Genomic DNA, 17249 nt, shown 5'->3' with positions numbered 1-17249 from the left:
AAATAAAAAATAAAGCATTGGCTCTAGCAAACCCTGTCATTGGCAATCAGAAAAGACACAAGCCTACCAGAACCCAATTGTTTTGTGAGCAGCCTCCAGTGAGTCAGGACACAAACTGACTATAAGCTGTCTCCAGCTACAAAACCATTCGTATATTTAACTCATTTAATAACAAGTGAAGAGACACAGTTAAGTACACAAAAGCAAACCATTTACCATCTACTATGTAACTTACTTTTTATTGAAAGTATCTTGCATTCATGATGGATACCTTCTAGGTTTTGCCAGACATTTTAATGTTAAAGGTTAAATTATTTTTACATGCAAGTAGTGTGACGTTTCCCCCACATGGGATCACTGATTATAAAAAGATGACATATCACACAGGTTATTTGTCCTTTTTAATTGAAAAGCTAACAGACCATCTAGTTATATTTCCCCCAAAACCACAAACTGAGGAGTAACTGACTCTCTAGCCAACATAGTCAAAGCTGAGGATTAAAAATGCAAAAACAAGTCCTTAGATCCAATTAAAGGAGCCCTGCTACATACAGGCTCATCAATACCAGTGGCACTCTTTGATTCCAGGAAACTGGAAGACATCCTAATAATCCCACTCAAAACATTTACCTCAAGTAGCCTTTTTCCAGTTTCCAACTCATGAATAAAGATAATACGTTGTTAATTCTAGTTCAGAAAACTTTTTGCAACTTGTTTTATTTACAATGCCAACTTTTAAAAGGTTATTAAACTAACATTAAATGACAATAAACTAGGTGGAAAACATTTTACAGAGAGGGAAATCCCAAAATGCCACCTTCTATAGCGAACCCACAGTTGAGTTTTATTCAGAGTGAAGAAACAAAAACTTTTGATCATACTGGAAGAAACTCAGCCATAAGTTTGGAATCTGTACTCAAACTACACATGCAAGGAGGACAATATTCTGCTAAAACAACTGATTTGCTGCTGCGTTTGTCTACGGTTTGTCTAATATTAACAATTATAAACAGAGCAGTGCAACTAGTATTTGGAACAATCCTTACAGTGTTACAGTGTCAGGCATAACATTTCACTTCTCTTCACACCACTGGTTCTCTTTGCGTACCTAGAAGAGACAGATATAAGGAAGCACCCTTAAGAAGTCTTTCCTCAGACTACTACCTAATGATTCATCAACAGACTATGAAGAGGGTCAGAAAGGGACAGACAAAAAACTGGAAAAATACCAGGTTACAAGTACACTTCCTGGTTATCCTTCTTTGCCTCCCCAGGTTTTTATTCTACCCTGCTGAAATTATCAAAAAAGCAAAGGCAATGGGCATTAAAGCTTCAGTCACCAGACATGACAACAAATTCAAACAGTTCATGCACATTATTTCAGTTTGTAGCTGTGTCAACATTCTGATCTTTTCATTCATTTCTTCCCCCACTCACTAAGATGCTCATAAGTGTCCTGGCCTAACACCATCCACAGGGGTTGCTTTTCTGAAGTCAAATATTTATGGCTTGCTTACATGTAAGGTCCCAGGTGCCAAAACTAGTAACTGCAAAGGAGTAAATATCAAAGAGCACCTATGATTGAAAACTAATCGTTCTTATGCTTAGGCAAGAGTGGTATTGTGCAAGTGTTTAGACTTAACAGACCACTCTCAAAACAAAACGAGTATTTTTATAACACAGAAGGTACCTACTAACCCTCAAGTAAAAGTCAAGATTCCCTGATAGACACACATCTTTTCTGAGCATGTCTGCATTTCATTCTTTTTTAAAAAGTGTGTGATCAAGAACAAGCTGTGAGCAACCTACCTGGGCTTCCTCTTCTTCAGTAAAATCATTTTTGATATTGAAGGTCTTGCGAATCTCCTCAGGAGTTTTCCCCTTGATCATATTGGCAACAGTCTTGCATGTAACATCAAGCAAACCTTTAATGTCTAAGTAGTTCGCAGCCTGTAAAGTGATTGTTTTCATTAAAGAATTATTTGAGGTTGTAACCTAAATCTAAAGGTAGTGACTGCCAATCCATATCTAATTAACTAAAATGCTAGTTAATTTTATGAAATTAAAGGGAAAATAAATCAGATTCTTTTGTGAAATATTTTTGTAAGTTCTTCTGTTATACCTTCTATAATATGGAGTCCTGCTGCTGCCTTAAGCGAACTACACTACCTCTAATACTAGAGAAGAGCCGCTACTTATGGGCGTGTATGTTTGTGCTCATGGGTGCACAAGCATATGTCAAATCTTGACAAAAATATTTCAAGAGGCAAAAGCAGTAATAGCATTACATTTTACTGATCTCAAACAATTTCTTTGCTTTCTTTGGTTTTCTCTATTTTCTACTCTTACCTTCAATATTCCCTTTCTTTGGCTTTAATTTCATCTTTCATTAGTTTAAGGTAAAAGCTTAGATCAGTGATCTTTTCCAATACAGGTGGTTTAGTGCTATCAACTTTTCTCTGAATACTACTTTAGCTGCATCTGCGATTTTTTTGTGTTGGGTTTTATTTCCATTCAGATCAAAATACTTTCTGGCATACAATTTTTAATTCTTTTCTAATTTTTCTTTTGATTTCTTCTTTGACTCATGGGTTACTAAGAAGTGTTAAGTTTTCAAATATTTAGATTTTCCAGATAGCTTTGTTACAGACTTCTCATTTAATTTCACTGTGATCAGATCACACAGTGTATGTGCCTTGACTCCTTTCAAGCCTTGACTCCTTTCAAAAATTTGGACTTTTTTCCTACCATTAACAGGTCTATCTTAGTAGTATACTTTTGAGAAGAGTATGTATTCTGCTGTCATTATATTTAACATACTAGAAATGTCCATCAGGATAAGTCAGTCAATAGTGTCGTTCATGGCTTCTACATCCTTACTGATTCTACTTGTTTTATCAATGAAGTAGAGACACGTGTTAAAATCACTAGGATTGTGGATTTGTCTATCCATCCTTTGAGTTCTACTGGTTTTTGTTTCACTTTTTGGAAATTCTTTTAGGCAATAAACACTTAGGACTATAATGCCCTAATAATGAACTGATCCCTTCATCATTATGTAGCAACCCTCTTTAATCCTGGTTGATATTCTTTGCTCTGAAATCTACTTTAATATAGTCACTGCAGTTTTTTTTTGATTACTGTTATCATAATTTAATCTTTTTCCACCCTTTAAATCTGTCTCTTTAAAGTGGGTGTTTTGGACACAGCATAGCTGAATTTTGCTTCTTAAAAATTCAATGTGACCATCTCCACCCTCTGTTGCATTTACATTTGATCACTTATTTAATATGGTTCTTAATATATAAATTCAAATATAGCACTGCACTGGAGTATATAGAGAATTAAAATTCAGTGTCAATGAATTTAACAAATTTAACTATTACAAGTGCTAGAAATATCTTAAAGAATGTATTAAGAACATACCAGAATAAGTTCAAAAAGTGTTCCTTGGTCAACTTTCAGGAATTCTTGGTCCCAAACAGGGATATCATCTGTTCGCTTTTCTTTGTTCTCATCATCCTCAGGAGGAGGGGGGTCATCCTTGTGGTGGGTGCACCATTGAATGACCTGTAACAATGAAAGTTTATTCCTCTGTGGCATTACATCACAAGGTACTCATTCCACTACTGGGGCAAAGTTATTTTTACACTGGGCTAAGAACTAGCTAGAAGTTGACTTGAATAACCAAGTTAGTAGTCAAACTTGAAAAGCAAAACCGAAGCTTGAGGAATCTTCATAACCCTAGGGGTTAGACGATCTTAAAAGCAAACATGTAGATAATTATACTTGACCACACTAAAAAGTTCCTGTGCAAAAAATACATAAAGTCAGACAGGACAATGACTAAAAAACACAAGCAACATGAGCAACCAGCAATGGATTACCCTCTAGAATATAAATCTTAAAAATCACTACAAAGTGGGGCACCTGGCTAGCTCAGTCAGTAGAGTATGTGTCTCTCTCTTGATCTCAGAATAGTGAGTTTGAGCCCCACACGGGGGATAGAGCTTACTTGAAGAAAATAAAAAAAAACAAAAAAAAAAACACACTAAAGAAATGAGCTACAGATATGAACAGGCTATTCACAAAAGAAATCTCAGGAGAAAATGCTCAGTCTTATTAGATGCAAAAACCAATACTACAGTTACTACTTGAGGCTGACAAAAAAAAAAACCTCAGGATTTTGATACTAATCTCTGGCAATAGTGTGAGGATAACATGAACCTTTATACTGGAGAGTGAGGTAATAACCCCTTTGAGGGGTGCCTGGGTGGCTCAGTCAGTTAAGCATCTGACTTCGGCTCAGGTCATGATCTCATCGCTTGTCTCTGTGCTGACAGCTCAGAGCCTGGAGCCTGCTTCAGATTCTCTGTCTCCCTCTCTCTCTGCCCCTCCCCACGTGTGTTCTGTCTCAGTCTCTCAAAATTAAATAAACATAAAAAAAAATTAAAAAAAAAAAAAAACCCTTTGGAAAGTAATCTATCAAATACTAGTGAGGATGAGGATGTGCACACATTATCACCAAGAAATTCTAAACATCCGTGAGATGCGCACAAGACTACTGGGCATAAGAACAAAGCAAGAAAAACCCACATGTTCCCTTAGAAGGGGAATAAACACATATAAAGTTTCAGAGAGTTGGTTAGACTCTATGTACCATCATAAAGACCAAAATCAACACTGAAAGAGTTATAGGCTACAGAATCTAGGTGGTAAATGGGTGTTTGCTGTATAGTTTCACTTTTCTGTATGATTAAAATTTATTCAGTATAATACTGGAGGAATAAGCAATGCTGAGAAAAAATGGCAGAACTGACAAACTATACTGCCAGGATGTATGAAAAGGAAAGAACTATTTCTAGAAGGGAAAGTCAAGCTATGGAGTTTTAATGAAAGAAACAATAGTTTTTTAAGTATTCCAGTTGTATAAGAAAACAACAGCAGTATTTGCTTACGTAAGCATTAAAAAAACTGGTAAGTATATGTAAGAAACTAATGTTGACTAGTATTACTTGAGGGGGTTGAAGGTTAGACAGAGCCAAGGATGAGAGGTTTTACCATATACTTTTTTGCAGTTTTGGATCATGCAGTTATTCAGTATGTAAGTTCAAATATTCCTAAGAATAGGCTTAAAAAACTTATTCTCTGAAGTGGCCCCGTATCACCCAGACCATTAACTCTGATCTTCTTTACTAACTCCTTCCTTGTTCATTATGCTCTAGTCACCACAATTGCTGCCTTCCCACCTTTCCTCATAGTAGAACATGCTCTTGTCTTAGGGTCACTGCACTTGCTCCCCATGCCCAGAACTCTCTTCCCCCACATAATCATATCTTTGTTCAAAGATCGACTTCTCAGTAAGGCATTTCCTAACCACCTTTATTTTAAAAATAGCTAACTCTCCATCGACCAACCCAGTTATGCTCCACAACTTTCTCATCTGACTTATTTATCTTGTATGTTTCCCCCACACCTTTCCCCCACACCTAGGGATGTTAATTCCCTAAGGGCAGACATTTGGTCTCTGGTTACTGCTATAACTCCAACACCTAAAAAATGGCATTTGAGGGGCACCTGGGTGGCGCAGTCGGTTAAGTGTCCGACTTCAACCAGGTCACAATCTCGCGGTCCGTGAGTTCGAGCCCCGCGTCAGGCTCTGGGCTGATGGCTCGGAGCCTGGAGCCTGTTTCCGATTCTGTGTCTCCCTCTCTCTCTGCCCCTCCCCCGTTCATGCTCTGTCTCTCTCTGTCCCAAAAATAAATAAAAAACGTTGAAAAAAAAAATTAAAAAAAAAAAAAATGGCATTTGAATAAAGTCCTTTTAGATGCATTTTACATTAGGATAAAACAGAATGTTTATTGCAATACCCAGAAAAAAAAATCTAACTAGATAAAATATAAAGCTTCTAAACCATAAAACACTATTAACTGACTTAAGTCAATGCAAAGTGATAGAAACACCACATAAACAACTCCTATAAAAAGTCCACTAGATTACAAAATGGATGAATCTTGAAAACATTATGCAAAGCCAGACACAAAAAGACAAATATCGTATAATCCCATTTATATGAGGTGCCCACAACAGTCCAATTCACAGACACAGAAAACAGTGGTTAACGGGCTGGAAGGGGTTATTGAGGAGTTATTGTTTAAGGAGTACTGAGTTTCAGTTTGGAATGAGGAAAAATTCCTTGAGATGGTGAGTCGTGGTGGCTGTACAACAGTGCAAATGTACTTAACGCCACTGAGCTGTAAAGTTAAAAAAGTTAAAATGGCAATTTTTAAAAAGAAATTTTAATGTTTATTTTTGAAAGAGAGAGAGCAAGCAAGCATGAGTGGGGGAGGGGCAAAGAGAGGAAGACACGAAATTCGAAGCAAGCTCCAGGCTCTGAACTGTCAGCACAGAGTCTGACGCAGGGCTCAAACTCATGCATGAACCGTGAGATTATGACCTGAGCCGAAGTTGGACGCTTAACCGACTAAGTCACCCAGGTGCCCCTATTTATTTATTCTTGAGAGAGAACAAGTGGGAGAGGGGCAGGGGGAGAGGGAGAAACATAATCTGAAGCAGGCTCCAGGCTCTGACCTGTCAGCAAAGAATCCAACACAGGGCTCAAACTCACCAAATGCGAGATTATGACCTGACCCAAAATCAGACACTTAACCAACTGAGCCACCCAGGCATCCAAAAAGGGTAATTTTTGTTATGTGTATTTCATAACAATTTTTTTAAGTTTATTTTGAGAGAGGGAGAGCGCATGCACGTATGCTAGCAGGGGAGGGAGGGAGGGAGGGAGGGAGGGAGAGACAGGAAGACAGAGAGACAAAGAGAGAATCCCAAGCAGGCTCCGTGCTGGTAGTGCAAAGCCCAACACAGGGCTACATCCCATGAACCATGAGATCATGACCTGGGCCAAAATCAAGTCAGACACTTAACCAACTGAGCCACAAGGTGCTCCTACAACAATTTTTAAAAAGCCCACCAGAAAGACACGCAAAGGAAAACAGACCAAGCAGAAAATACAAATGGCCAGTAATACATGCCAAAAAATGTTCAGGCTTAGAGAATCACTTTTTACCCAGTCTAGGGCAATTAAAAGAAATGCTAATCACTAATTGTGGTAGGATATGGAAAAATACGCAGCACAGCTGTATCTCACACCAGGATCAAGAGAAAGCATTAAGATGAAACTGCATATAGCCAATGACTTTTGAAAATCTCTGAGCAAAAGGCCAACTGGAACCAACCATTCTCGTCTCTAAGCCTAACTAGTTTCCTCCACTTTATAAAACTCAGTGCTATTTCTTCAGATGAGCATCCAATTAAATGGCTGGCTCTGTTAAGGAGCCATGTACCCTGAAATGCTAAAATTCTATTCAGTGTGAAGAGCCTTTTATGCTTAGACACAAGGTAAGGTGGTCAATGGTGTGGGTATATTTATTCTCAAGCTCCCCTTGCAGCGTATCTAACAAATAATCACAGGACCTAGTTAAATAAACATAACAAATATTCAGAGTCATAATCAGTCGATGTAAGGAAGCGATCTATGTAGCAGTACAATAAGATCACAAGGATGTTCAATGAAAAAACAAAAGCATATATACAAATATACAGTTTGTTACCTTTTTTAATATTGCTGCATTAACATTTGGTAGAGGAACTGGGTCATCATCTCCTTCATCATCCATTCCCAAATCTAAGAAAACCAGAAAAGAGTTGCCATTATTCCCATTATTTATACCAAGGAGGCTATGTCTCAAATGAGTAAGTTGTAAGACGCTGTCTATGACTATGCAAACTACTCTACTAAAAATAGTTCTCTTATGAGCATTTAAAGTTAGTGGTTCCCAACAGGTCCATAAACCACCCAAAACTATAAAAAGTTGTGGGAGTAGACAATTTTAGGATTATTACACAAAAAGGATCCTTAATGAGAAAGAAAAGTCACTTAATAAGTGGGACTGAGATGACTGGTCAGCCATTTAGTAAAAAATTAAAGCCAGACCCTTAGCCTTACTCTTAATACCAAACTCTCTAGATGGGCTGCATTTAGAAAGACAGAGGAAAAAGTATTCAAGTAACAGAATCTCCATCTATTAAAATCTGAAGCCCAAAGATGTATATACACACACACAAATCATGCAACCACTGACAAAAATAAGGCAGGCAGCTCCTTATGTACTGGTATGATCTCAGGATTAAAGTTTTTAAAAGCCAGGTGTAAGAAAATAAGTGTTATCTGAATAAAAATGGGCATATACTTAGATATTTAGATTTAAAATATCTTCACAGGAATACAGAAGTATTAACAATATTCTGTGTAGGGAAATTAACAAGAATGTGGGTTGAGGGACTCAGTTTCAGTGTATACCTGTTAAGAGTTATTCATCACGTACATATTACCTACAATTTTGAATCTACAGGTTGTCCTGGTAAAAACACCTAACTTTCAGATTCTCAAAGTAGTTGGTGAACTCCACGGAAAAACCTTAAAAATAAAATCCCTACGTTAAAGATTCTAAATAAGAGTATTTTTCATGCCAAATGGGTCCATCCTTCAGTCTCTACATGACTAAAAGAACGGCCAAAGTTATTTACTAGTTAGCAAGTACCAAGATTAGTGTCCCAAAGTTACTTCAGCACTATACTGGTTGTAGCAAAGAATTAGTTATGCTGACATGGCCAGTGGTGAATCAAATCATTTCAGTTCCTGATAAGTTAACAGGCGTCCTAGGCAATGGCGAGTCAGCAATGAACACAGGAGGATGCAAAGAATTGCTGCAATTTTAGATAGAACTGCTCAAACATGTCTTATTTAAAAGATGACACCTGAGTAAAACCCTAAAGGAGACAGAACACCTAAGCAGAGGAAATGGCAAAGGCAAAGGCAAAGGTCTTCTGATAGGAAGGTCTAGCATGTTCTAATAACACAGAAGGGATCCAGTATTACTAGAGCAGGGTTAGCAAGGGTGAAAGCAGATGAGACCAACAACAGAGGACCTGATAGTAACTGGGTACTGTGCATTTTGGCTACTGTATTGGGAATAGGTGGCAGAGACCAGGAGAAAGAAGGAAAACAACTATGAGGCTGGTGGCTTGTACAGGTTTACAGCTATGGAAGAATGATCCCAATTCTGTATGTATTTTGATGGTTAGAGGCAAAAAGGTTTGCCAACAGATGGGAAGTAGAGTTAAGAGTCAAGGAAGACAAAAGTTTATGACATGAGGAACTGGATGGATGAAAGTGCCACTGGAGTTACCATTAACTGATATGAGCAGAGAAGTGTTATTCTGAAGGGCAGGGAATTAAGAATAAGAACAATCTAGTTAGTTGTCTAACTAACTAGACAAAGTTAGTCTAGTTCCCTAACTTTGAGGTACCAATTAGATCCCCAAGCGTAGACCAACCAGTTAAATATGTCAAGTGTAAAAATTAAAAGAGATCAGAATCATAGGTAGTTTGGGGAACTGGTGTACAGACAGCATATAACACTATGAGACTAGATGAGATGACCAAGGGAATCAAGGAGTACATATATTATGAAAAGATCCAATGATTAAGCCAGCCTTGAGGAACTACAGACTTTAAAAATGGGAAGACAGAAGGGTGCCTAGGTGGCTCAGTTAGTTAAGCATCCAACTCTTGGTTTCAGCTCAGGTCATGATCTCAGTTTCTTAAGTTCGAGCCCCACACATCAGGCTCTGTGCAGTCACCATGCGGAGCCTGCTTAGGATTCTCTCTCCCTCTCCCCCACTTATGCTGTCTCAATCAATCAATCAATCAATATTTAAAAATGAGAGGATAGAAAGCTGTGAGGTAAGTACTAAGTAAAGTATCCTGGAAGTCAAATGTAGAAGGGGATGATCAAATGCTGTCAACAGGTCTAGATGAGAAATGAAACAGATCACGCACTTGACAACATGGAAGTCACTGAGCTTAACAAGCAGTTCCAGTGGAGTGGTAAAGATGAGAGTAGACTGAAAAATTATCTTAGTTTCCTGTACAGATGGATCAATCCTGTCCCCTCTCCTCCTTTCTACCAATGTCATTCCCTGATCCCATCTCGACCTAGAGTAAAAGTACAAAAATGACTATCCCAATTTGCATTAAGCCACTTTTGCTTTTCCTGTTCTAGTATGAAGTATTTTTTAAATTAATTTATTTAGGGGCACCTGGATGGCTCAGTCTGTTAAGTGTCAGACTTCAGCTCAGATCATGATCTCATAGTTCAAGAGTTAAAGTCCAGCATCAGGCTCTCTACTATCAGGAAGAACCTGCTCTGGATCCTGTGTCTCTCTCTCTCTCTGCCTCTCCCCAGGTGCTCCGGCACAGGCTCTCTCAAAAACAAACATTGGAAAAAAAAAGGAAAGAAACTTAATGCCTTTTTAAAAATTTATTTACTTACTTACTTAGTTACTTACTTATTTATTTAAAGTAGGCTCCATGCCCAATGTGAGGCTTGAAATCATGACCCTGAGATCAAAAGTCACATACTCTACTGAATGAGCTAGCCAGGTGCCCCTAGTGTGAAGTATTTTTAATCAGAAGGGAGAAAAAGAAGTTACAATATATAAAATACTTGAGGAACCATAATACAGAACACCAACTTGTTTAGATCCAAATGTTATTTGGAAGAAGGTTTAAGCCCTGTTAAAAACAAGGGCCTTATTGGGGCACCTGAGTGGCCTCTGGCTCTTGATTTCAGCTCAGGTCATGATCTCACAGATCGGTTTGTGGCATTGAGTCCCACATCAGGCTCTGCGTTGAAGGTGTGGAGCACGCCTGGGATTCTCTCTCCCACTCCCTCTGCTCCTCCCCATCTTGTGCGTGCACAGGTGCTTGCTCACTCTCTCTCTCAAAATAAATAAAACAGTTATCAAGGATCACCTCCCTAGCATTTAAACTAAGGATGTACAATGTCTTTTCCACTTTTAGACTGACTTCACAAGTAGCAACAGTCATTCCTTTAAGCTATTTAGTTTCAAGGACTTCTGAAAGACACCTGTATCCTGATACCACATCCTGAACCTGAACAAATCAGTAAGTCCATGTGCACACATGCCAAGATTTTCAGTTCTGATTATACTGTGATTAGGTTTTATTTTTGTCTTCTAAGTCACAAAAAACCCATAATCAGAGATACTGCAGATGCAAAACAAAGAAAGCAGTAAGCTGCCAAATCCAATGGGCTCCAATCCTGATGAGCTAGAATTTTATATAAACGACTGGTACTTAAGATAAAAACAATTCACCTATGATGCCCAAAGGCTATGAAAGCAAAGAATCATTTAACTGTTGCTATCACTCCACTTGCTTCAGTGATCAAAAGAGGCATGGATAACCTTCACGGAGCCCTATGTTCTTATATGGGCAAATGCTTTTTGAAGCAGCACAGGACAGATTAGTGTGCCAGACACTACTAAGATGAAATAAAGAACACTTTCATCGCCAAAGCAAGTATTCAGGCAGCAGTTTTGGTATCAGTTCTACATCTTCTAGATAAAGCCTTACTCACCTGCCTTTAGGGACACTTGGAATGCTTTCACACTCTTTATTAGTGACCATACCATAGTTCTTCATTCAACAGGTACTTGATGAACAGTGACTGTGGGATGTACCAAGGGGTTTACAACTTAATAGAAGTGATCTATGTATGTATGTACCAGGATACAGGACCGTAAGTGCCACATGATTGGTACCAATTACCAAAAAGAATTACATGTTCAGCTTTTATCAGCAAACAAATTACCAGCTTAGAAAACAGAAGACACACCCTCTGTAATTTAGCTTTTGCCTCTACCAAACTTAATATGTGCAGGAAGAAATCCTCTTACTATGAAATTCCAAATAACCAGTCTGTAGATGAATGTGATAATCACTCTGGTCACCTCAAAATGCCTCCCTTGACTTCCACAAATCTTATTCCACTCATTCTCCACTTCTGACTTCTACTGTCTTAACTCCACCTGTCTCCCATTCCAATATGGCTGACTGCCAACCTCAATTTACTCCCACAGATAAATACTCCTATAACCCACCACACAAAGTCTATGTATCCCTAGTAGTCTACAGCTCAGGGATCAATCCACACAGTCAACTGTCTAGTAGACTGTTACAAAACTCTTCTGGGCGTGGGGTGGGGAAGGGACCAAACATACATAACATGTTCAAGCTCCAAAGTCACATTCTTTCCATTTCTCTCAAGCCCATTCTTCAGCTCTACCAACTAGAGTATCACAAGCTCACCCCACACCAATAAACCCCAACTAAAAGCTTCAATTTTACTTTTCTCTAACACACCTTGTCCACTTTACCTCAGAATAACCTCCCAAAACATCCTAATTTTACTAAATTTGAAATATCGCCTCACTAGTACCACCCACTATAGTCTCTACCCAAGCCTGAAAAATAACATCAGCCAAGATATTTCCCCAGCACCTCTTGGCACATTTTATCAATGCACTAATTATACCATGTGACAGCGTGTCTTGTTTGGTGTCTTTCTCTCTTCCCAGTTTATAAATCCTTCAAGGGCAAAGACGGTTTCTCACTTAGCTTCCTTTCCCCAGCATACAGCTAGTGCTTGGCATGTAACTTTTCTCTTAGCTGAAGCATAAGCTACATAAAAAACCTTTGATATTTGAATACAGAACAACATTCTTCTATTAATTTTTTTTCACCAATGCAAGAAATTGATTTGCATTGTCTCCATATACTATTAATTAATGTCTACCAACCCACTGGAATAGTAAGAAAAGATTCAAGTGAACTAGTACAAGTTTCAAAATGTTTCAGGACCTGTTTTGTAACCTTACTTCTTTAACGTGCGGGGTCTATGCTTTGCAGCAGTTTCAAAGGAACGACAAAAAAGACAAAAAGGAAAACGTGGTTTAAAAAAAAAAAAAAAAAAAAAAAAAAGACCAACATCTCAGTTTACCATCTACTCAGCTTACTCCCCTGCTGAAACAAAGTACTCTATTTAGCTACCATATAGGGAGGTATCTCTTTTTCCGGAGGCTTTTATTTTTCTCATTACAAACAGCGAACCCAAATTTACTTCAAAGAGAATTGGGCCATTATTGTCTGATGCTGGGAAATCACTTCAGTATTAGTTTATGGCCTTACCTATTTAGCAATGGGGAAGAAAAAAAAAAAACCTCATTAATTCAGACAATACAGCAAGGATGTCCTGTATCAGAAAACTGTAGTTTTTAATTTAAAAAATGTAAACTTTATTTAGCCCTCATACTCTTGTGCACTTAATGACAAATCATGCTTTGTATAAATTCAATGTTCACAGGTTATCTCCACCTAAATATTACTTCTACTTTTCCTTCACCCAGGTTTTCTAATAAACTTACCTTCCAACATGGTCTTGATAGTCACAGACTGTTTGGCAATTTCAACATCAACTTCAAATATCTCTCCATCAGAACTCTGCAACTTAATTGAAGGCATCTAAAAAAAAAAAAGGTATTATATTGAACTTGAAATTTAAGAGATATTAGTTCTATGCATTTGGTCAACTATAGTCTGTTAGAAGACCTCTATCTTACTAACTACAAAATCCTAAGGACCCGTACTATGTAAAACCCCTGTTAAACACTTCAAGTGGTTATTCACAGGCTAGCATAGAAGTGTTGACAGAAAATTTTTTCAAAGTTTCAAATTTTTTATAACTCATAGGAACACAAGCTTTTAAGGCCTGCCCTAATGAAATTATTACTGGAATAAATTTAAGAGTTACATTCTACACTTCTAATGCAAAATATACTTCAAATAAACTTGTTTATTTTGTCTTTGCCTGCTTTTCTGCTCTTACTAAGTACTGATTACTCTCATCTGAATAATTAACTGCCACAAAAAACTGCAAACCTGAGGGTGGTCAGTCCTAAACAAACAAAGCTAACAACGTACTCATTTTCCAATAGTGAAACTTAAGTGAAAAATGAGTTCAAATCCAAGAAGTATATGAGAATATACTTACATATGTTTGCATCAATGTAAAATATGCAAGATAATGAAATATTTAAGGATAAATAATCAATCTAATTTACAAAACCAAATAAGGTACCTAAATTTAACAGTACTTCTTAGCTTTCATTACAACTGTCCAGGTTTCCAAGTTTGAGTTCTGCTAAAATCCTCAAAGAAATAACCCATTACTTGCTCCAAAAATGTATTTATTACCTCAGATAAATTATGAGTCATTGGGAAAAAGACACTTCTTAGATAAAAATTAATTAAGCAATTAACTACAAAGGACTTGAGTTCTGACAAAAAAACAACCAAACACTTCTTTAAAATTAAAAGTTCTAAGCCATCAATTTCTTATTTTCAGATTGTTGGCAAAGGCACTTGGGGGAGGACTCTCAAGATTAATCCACGATCTCTTCAAGTTTCAAGTACAGAATTGAAAGGCCCTTGCTTCTGAGTATTCATAATCCTGCAATGTCACTATTAAGTTGAAATTGCAGAGTTTGGCATTTAAAACATTCACTGCAGGGCGCCTGAGTGGCTCAGCTGGTTAAACGCCCAACTCCTGATTTCAGCTCAGGTCATGATTTCATGGTTTGTAAGTTCAAGCCCTACATAGGGCTCTGTGCTGACATGGAGAATCTACTTGGGATTCTCTCTCTCTCTCAAACACTAAAAAAATTTCAACCATTCACTGCACTTATTGTAGGATCAAAGACTTCAAACCCATGAAATCAGTTAAAATATTCATTCGCCTTTTCCCAATTATCTCCATTCCTCCAAATAAACAAAAGAAAGGAAGCAAAAATGTTTTAAAACCAGCCACTGAAATATCCTGCTCTCACTCATCAATGGTTAGAGACAATCTCATTTCACTTTTCAGTTCACAAAGATGTCTGTTCCTCCATGATGCTTAATGCTTGCCAATAATGCAGTTGTTCTGTTCAACAGAAAAAGGCCCAGTGCAGAGAACCTTCCCTGTGACAGGGCAGTAACAAAAAGTAATCCCAAAGGAAATACTTCAACGTGAACTCAATTTTTTTTTTTTTACATAACATTCTACATTCTTTTTACATTCGATAGTACTGGAATGAACACTAAAGAATGACAAGTCTGGGACTTCAGTTGATAAAATTAGTTTTAAGGAAGGTGACCATTTCGTATTTCTCTCAAATAACTCTTGGCAAATAATTAGATCTGCTTAGTCATAGTCAAATTCCTGTATTAGGTTACTCTTAAGGGAGTTGAGATCTTATTAAATAAGCAGGGAGGCAATCTGTTAATCTGTAATCGGATGCACTTTGTGATGCCAAACTTAATACTTAAAGAGAACTTTTTTTAATGTCTTAGAGCTAGAATTCGGTGCAAAACTGCAATAATAATGGACGAGATTTTGATTTGACAGGTTTTCAAGCAATTCTTTAAGTTCCTCATCTTGAAAATTAAATCCCCCTCCATGACTGGAATGAAGCAGGTTCTGTCAACAACATAAAGAAAAAGCTGTTTTAAGGGACCCGAATTCTGGCACCTCCTTTTGGAGAGGAGAGCGAAGTCTGCGTTGCTCTGTGACAGATACATTCTATTGTGACGCTCTGATACATTCACTATCCCAAAACCCAAACGTGAGGTCCTATCCAGGTGAACATTCTAACCCTGTAAAACATGACCCAAAGCGTCTGGCTTTTAATGAGTTAGGCCTCCCTAAAAGTCACACCACCATGACGAGGGCATCTGCTATTTCAACAGTTGTTTCAGCAACTCCAAGCTGTGGCAAAAAAATGGCGAGAAATATTCTGAAGGAGCAAGCGGCTATCTGCAAGCATGCGGCCCAAACACAGCCAGGACCCGGGACTAGTGAGGGCAGATACAAGGGAGAGAAGGAACGCGAGCCAAAAATCCAGCGCTCCCAAACTCCCACCGGCCACGCTCCCTCCGGCCACCAAAACAACAAACACGCACACCACGCCCACGCCCGCCCAGAGACCTGCACTGAAAGCCCCGCCGCCACCCACGCCCAAGAGAAGCCCAGGGCCGCAGCCTGGGCCTCGCAGCCGAGCTCTGCGCCGACTGACGCTCGCCCCGTGCGAGGAACGACCAATCCCGGGCCCGGCTCGCACCTTCTCCCGCCCGCCGGCCTGGGCGCCCACGAGGCGCCGTGAGGACGCGCGGCCAGGAGAGACCTCGCCGTCGGGGGGGATGGGAGGGAGGGGGAGGTGGGGCGGGAGAACGGGAGCCAGCGACAGGTTCCACTGGGCCTGAGGGACGTAAGGCCCAGGTGCCTCCCGCCTCCGGCAGGCCAAAGCACAGCGGTGCGGGCACCCAGCTCGAAATCCACAGCGCTACCGCCCCATTCCGCTCGGCCTGCGTCTACTCACGGTGCTCGGTCTCAAGGAGACTGCGGGCCGGAGGGTGACAAGACCAGGGCAGGGGGGCCTCCGCTACGAGAAGAGAAAGGCAGAGAACAAGGCCACTACGGCGGCGCGGCGCGGCGTCGGCCTTTATAGAAGCGGGCGCAGGCGCCGAGGACCCCGGAGCCGGAGGCGTCACAGAGCCGGCGGGGCTGGCCGCCGAGATCGCCTGACGCAGGCCGAGGACGGTGGGGCGGAGAGGCGGCGGGCGCGAGGCGCGGGGGCGGGGTTTCGTCCTTACCCTCCCGCTCCACCCCACCCCACCCCACCCCCGAGAGCGCGGCTCGCTGTCCTGAAAGCAGGAGCGCGGGCCTGGCTGGGGTACTCCGCAGCCAGCCAGGGTCCTTCAGGCAGGGGCTGGCCTAAGCCGAATTAAAGACCCCAGTCCTGAAAAACCTAGAAACTGCTAGTGGGTGTGGGGGGGGAGGGGAGGGTTAGTGTTCGGGAGCCTTTCTGGCTTCCCTTTCCTGAAGGGGAAAGAAGGCTCAGGCGAAGAATGGCAGATGGGCGTTGCAGTCACCGCCCTGAGATACCGCTGGGTGCCTCGGCGTCATCCCCTGTGCCCAGCATGCGTTAGTTCTCTCTCCATAACAACCCATGAAGTGAAGTTCTGTTACCTTTTCCCCTGCTGTATACCTGAGAACAAATTCAGAACGACACAGTTTAGTGTTCCTAAGCGTTGTTTCCTACTTGTTTTCTGAAAAGGCCTCCAGGCCAAAAATAACCATCGTTGCAGGGAAACCGCAAGTCCAGGCCCCTCCCGCAAACGTGTATTGAGCAAAATGTGCATGAAGCGGTGCTGGGGGATTCTGGGGTGAACCAGGCAGTCAGGGTGCAGCCTGCGCAGAACTCTCGTC

At 40.0% G+C, this 17249-nt stretch overlaps 1 protein-coding gene across 3 annotated transcripts; it reads right to left on the bottom strand.

Annotated features, from left to right (window-relative positions):
- Nucleotides 1–225: 225 nt before the first annotated feature.
- On the bottom strand, nt 226–16572 carry SKP1 (S-phase kinase associated protein 1). Of its 3 annotated transcripts, none has more exons than XM_058736272.1 (6): nt 16360–16572; nt 13369–13465; nt 7629–7702; nt 3427–3570; nt 1810–1950; nt 226–1108 (listed from the first exon to the last, which is right to left on the bottom strand). In XM_058736272.1, exons 2-6 carry the CDS (start codon nt 13463–13465, stop codon nt 1073–1075), a joined length of 492 nt encoding a protein of 163 aa, XP_058592255.1. In that variant the 5' UTR covers nt 16360–16572; the 3' UTR covers nt 226–1072. The 3 variants fall into 3 exon arrangements, with proteins under 3 accessions (XP_058592255.1, XP_058592258.1, XP_058592266.1); XM_058736275.1 differs by lacking the exon at nt 16360–16572 and adding an exon at nt 16102–16316; XM_058736283.1 differs by lacking the exons at nt 13369–13465; nt 16360–16572 and adding an exon at nt 11523–11593.
- Nucleotides 16573–17249: the final 677 nt, after the last annotated feature.

The sequence above is a fragment of the Neofelis nebulosa genome, chromosome 1, assembly GCF_028018385.1.
Source record: "Neofelis nebulosa isolate mNeoNeb1 chromosome 1, mNeoNeb1.pri, whole genome shotgun sequence".
NCBI lineage: Eukaryota > Metazoa > Chordata > Mammalia > Carnivora > Felidae > Neofelis > Neofelis nebulosa.
Note: the sequence above shows the minus strand (reverse complement) of the source record. Positions and strands in the feature narration are given on the sequence as shown.

Excerpts from the sequence above, each read along its gene's own strand:
- SKP1 (XM_058736272.1), bottom strand. The coding sequence starts at position 13,465 with ATGCCTTCAATTAAGTTGCAGAGTTCTGATGGAGAGATATTTGAAGTT. Across the intron at positions 3,571-7,628 it reads ATGCAGCAATATTAAAAAAG|GTCATTCAATGGTGCACCCA; the intron begins GTAACAAACTGT and ends TCATTGTTACAG. Across the intron at positions 1,951-3,426 it reads CACTTTTTGAACTTATTCTG|GCTGCGAACTACTTAGACAT; the intron begins GTATGTTCTTAA and ends ATCACTTTACAG.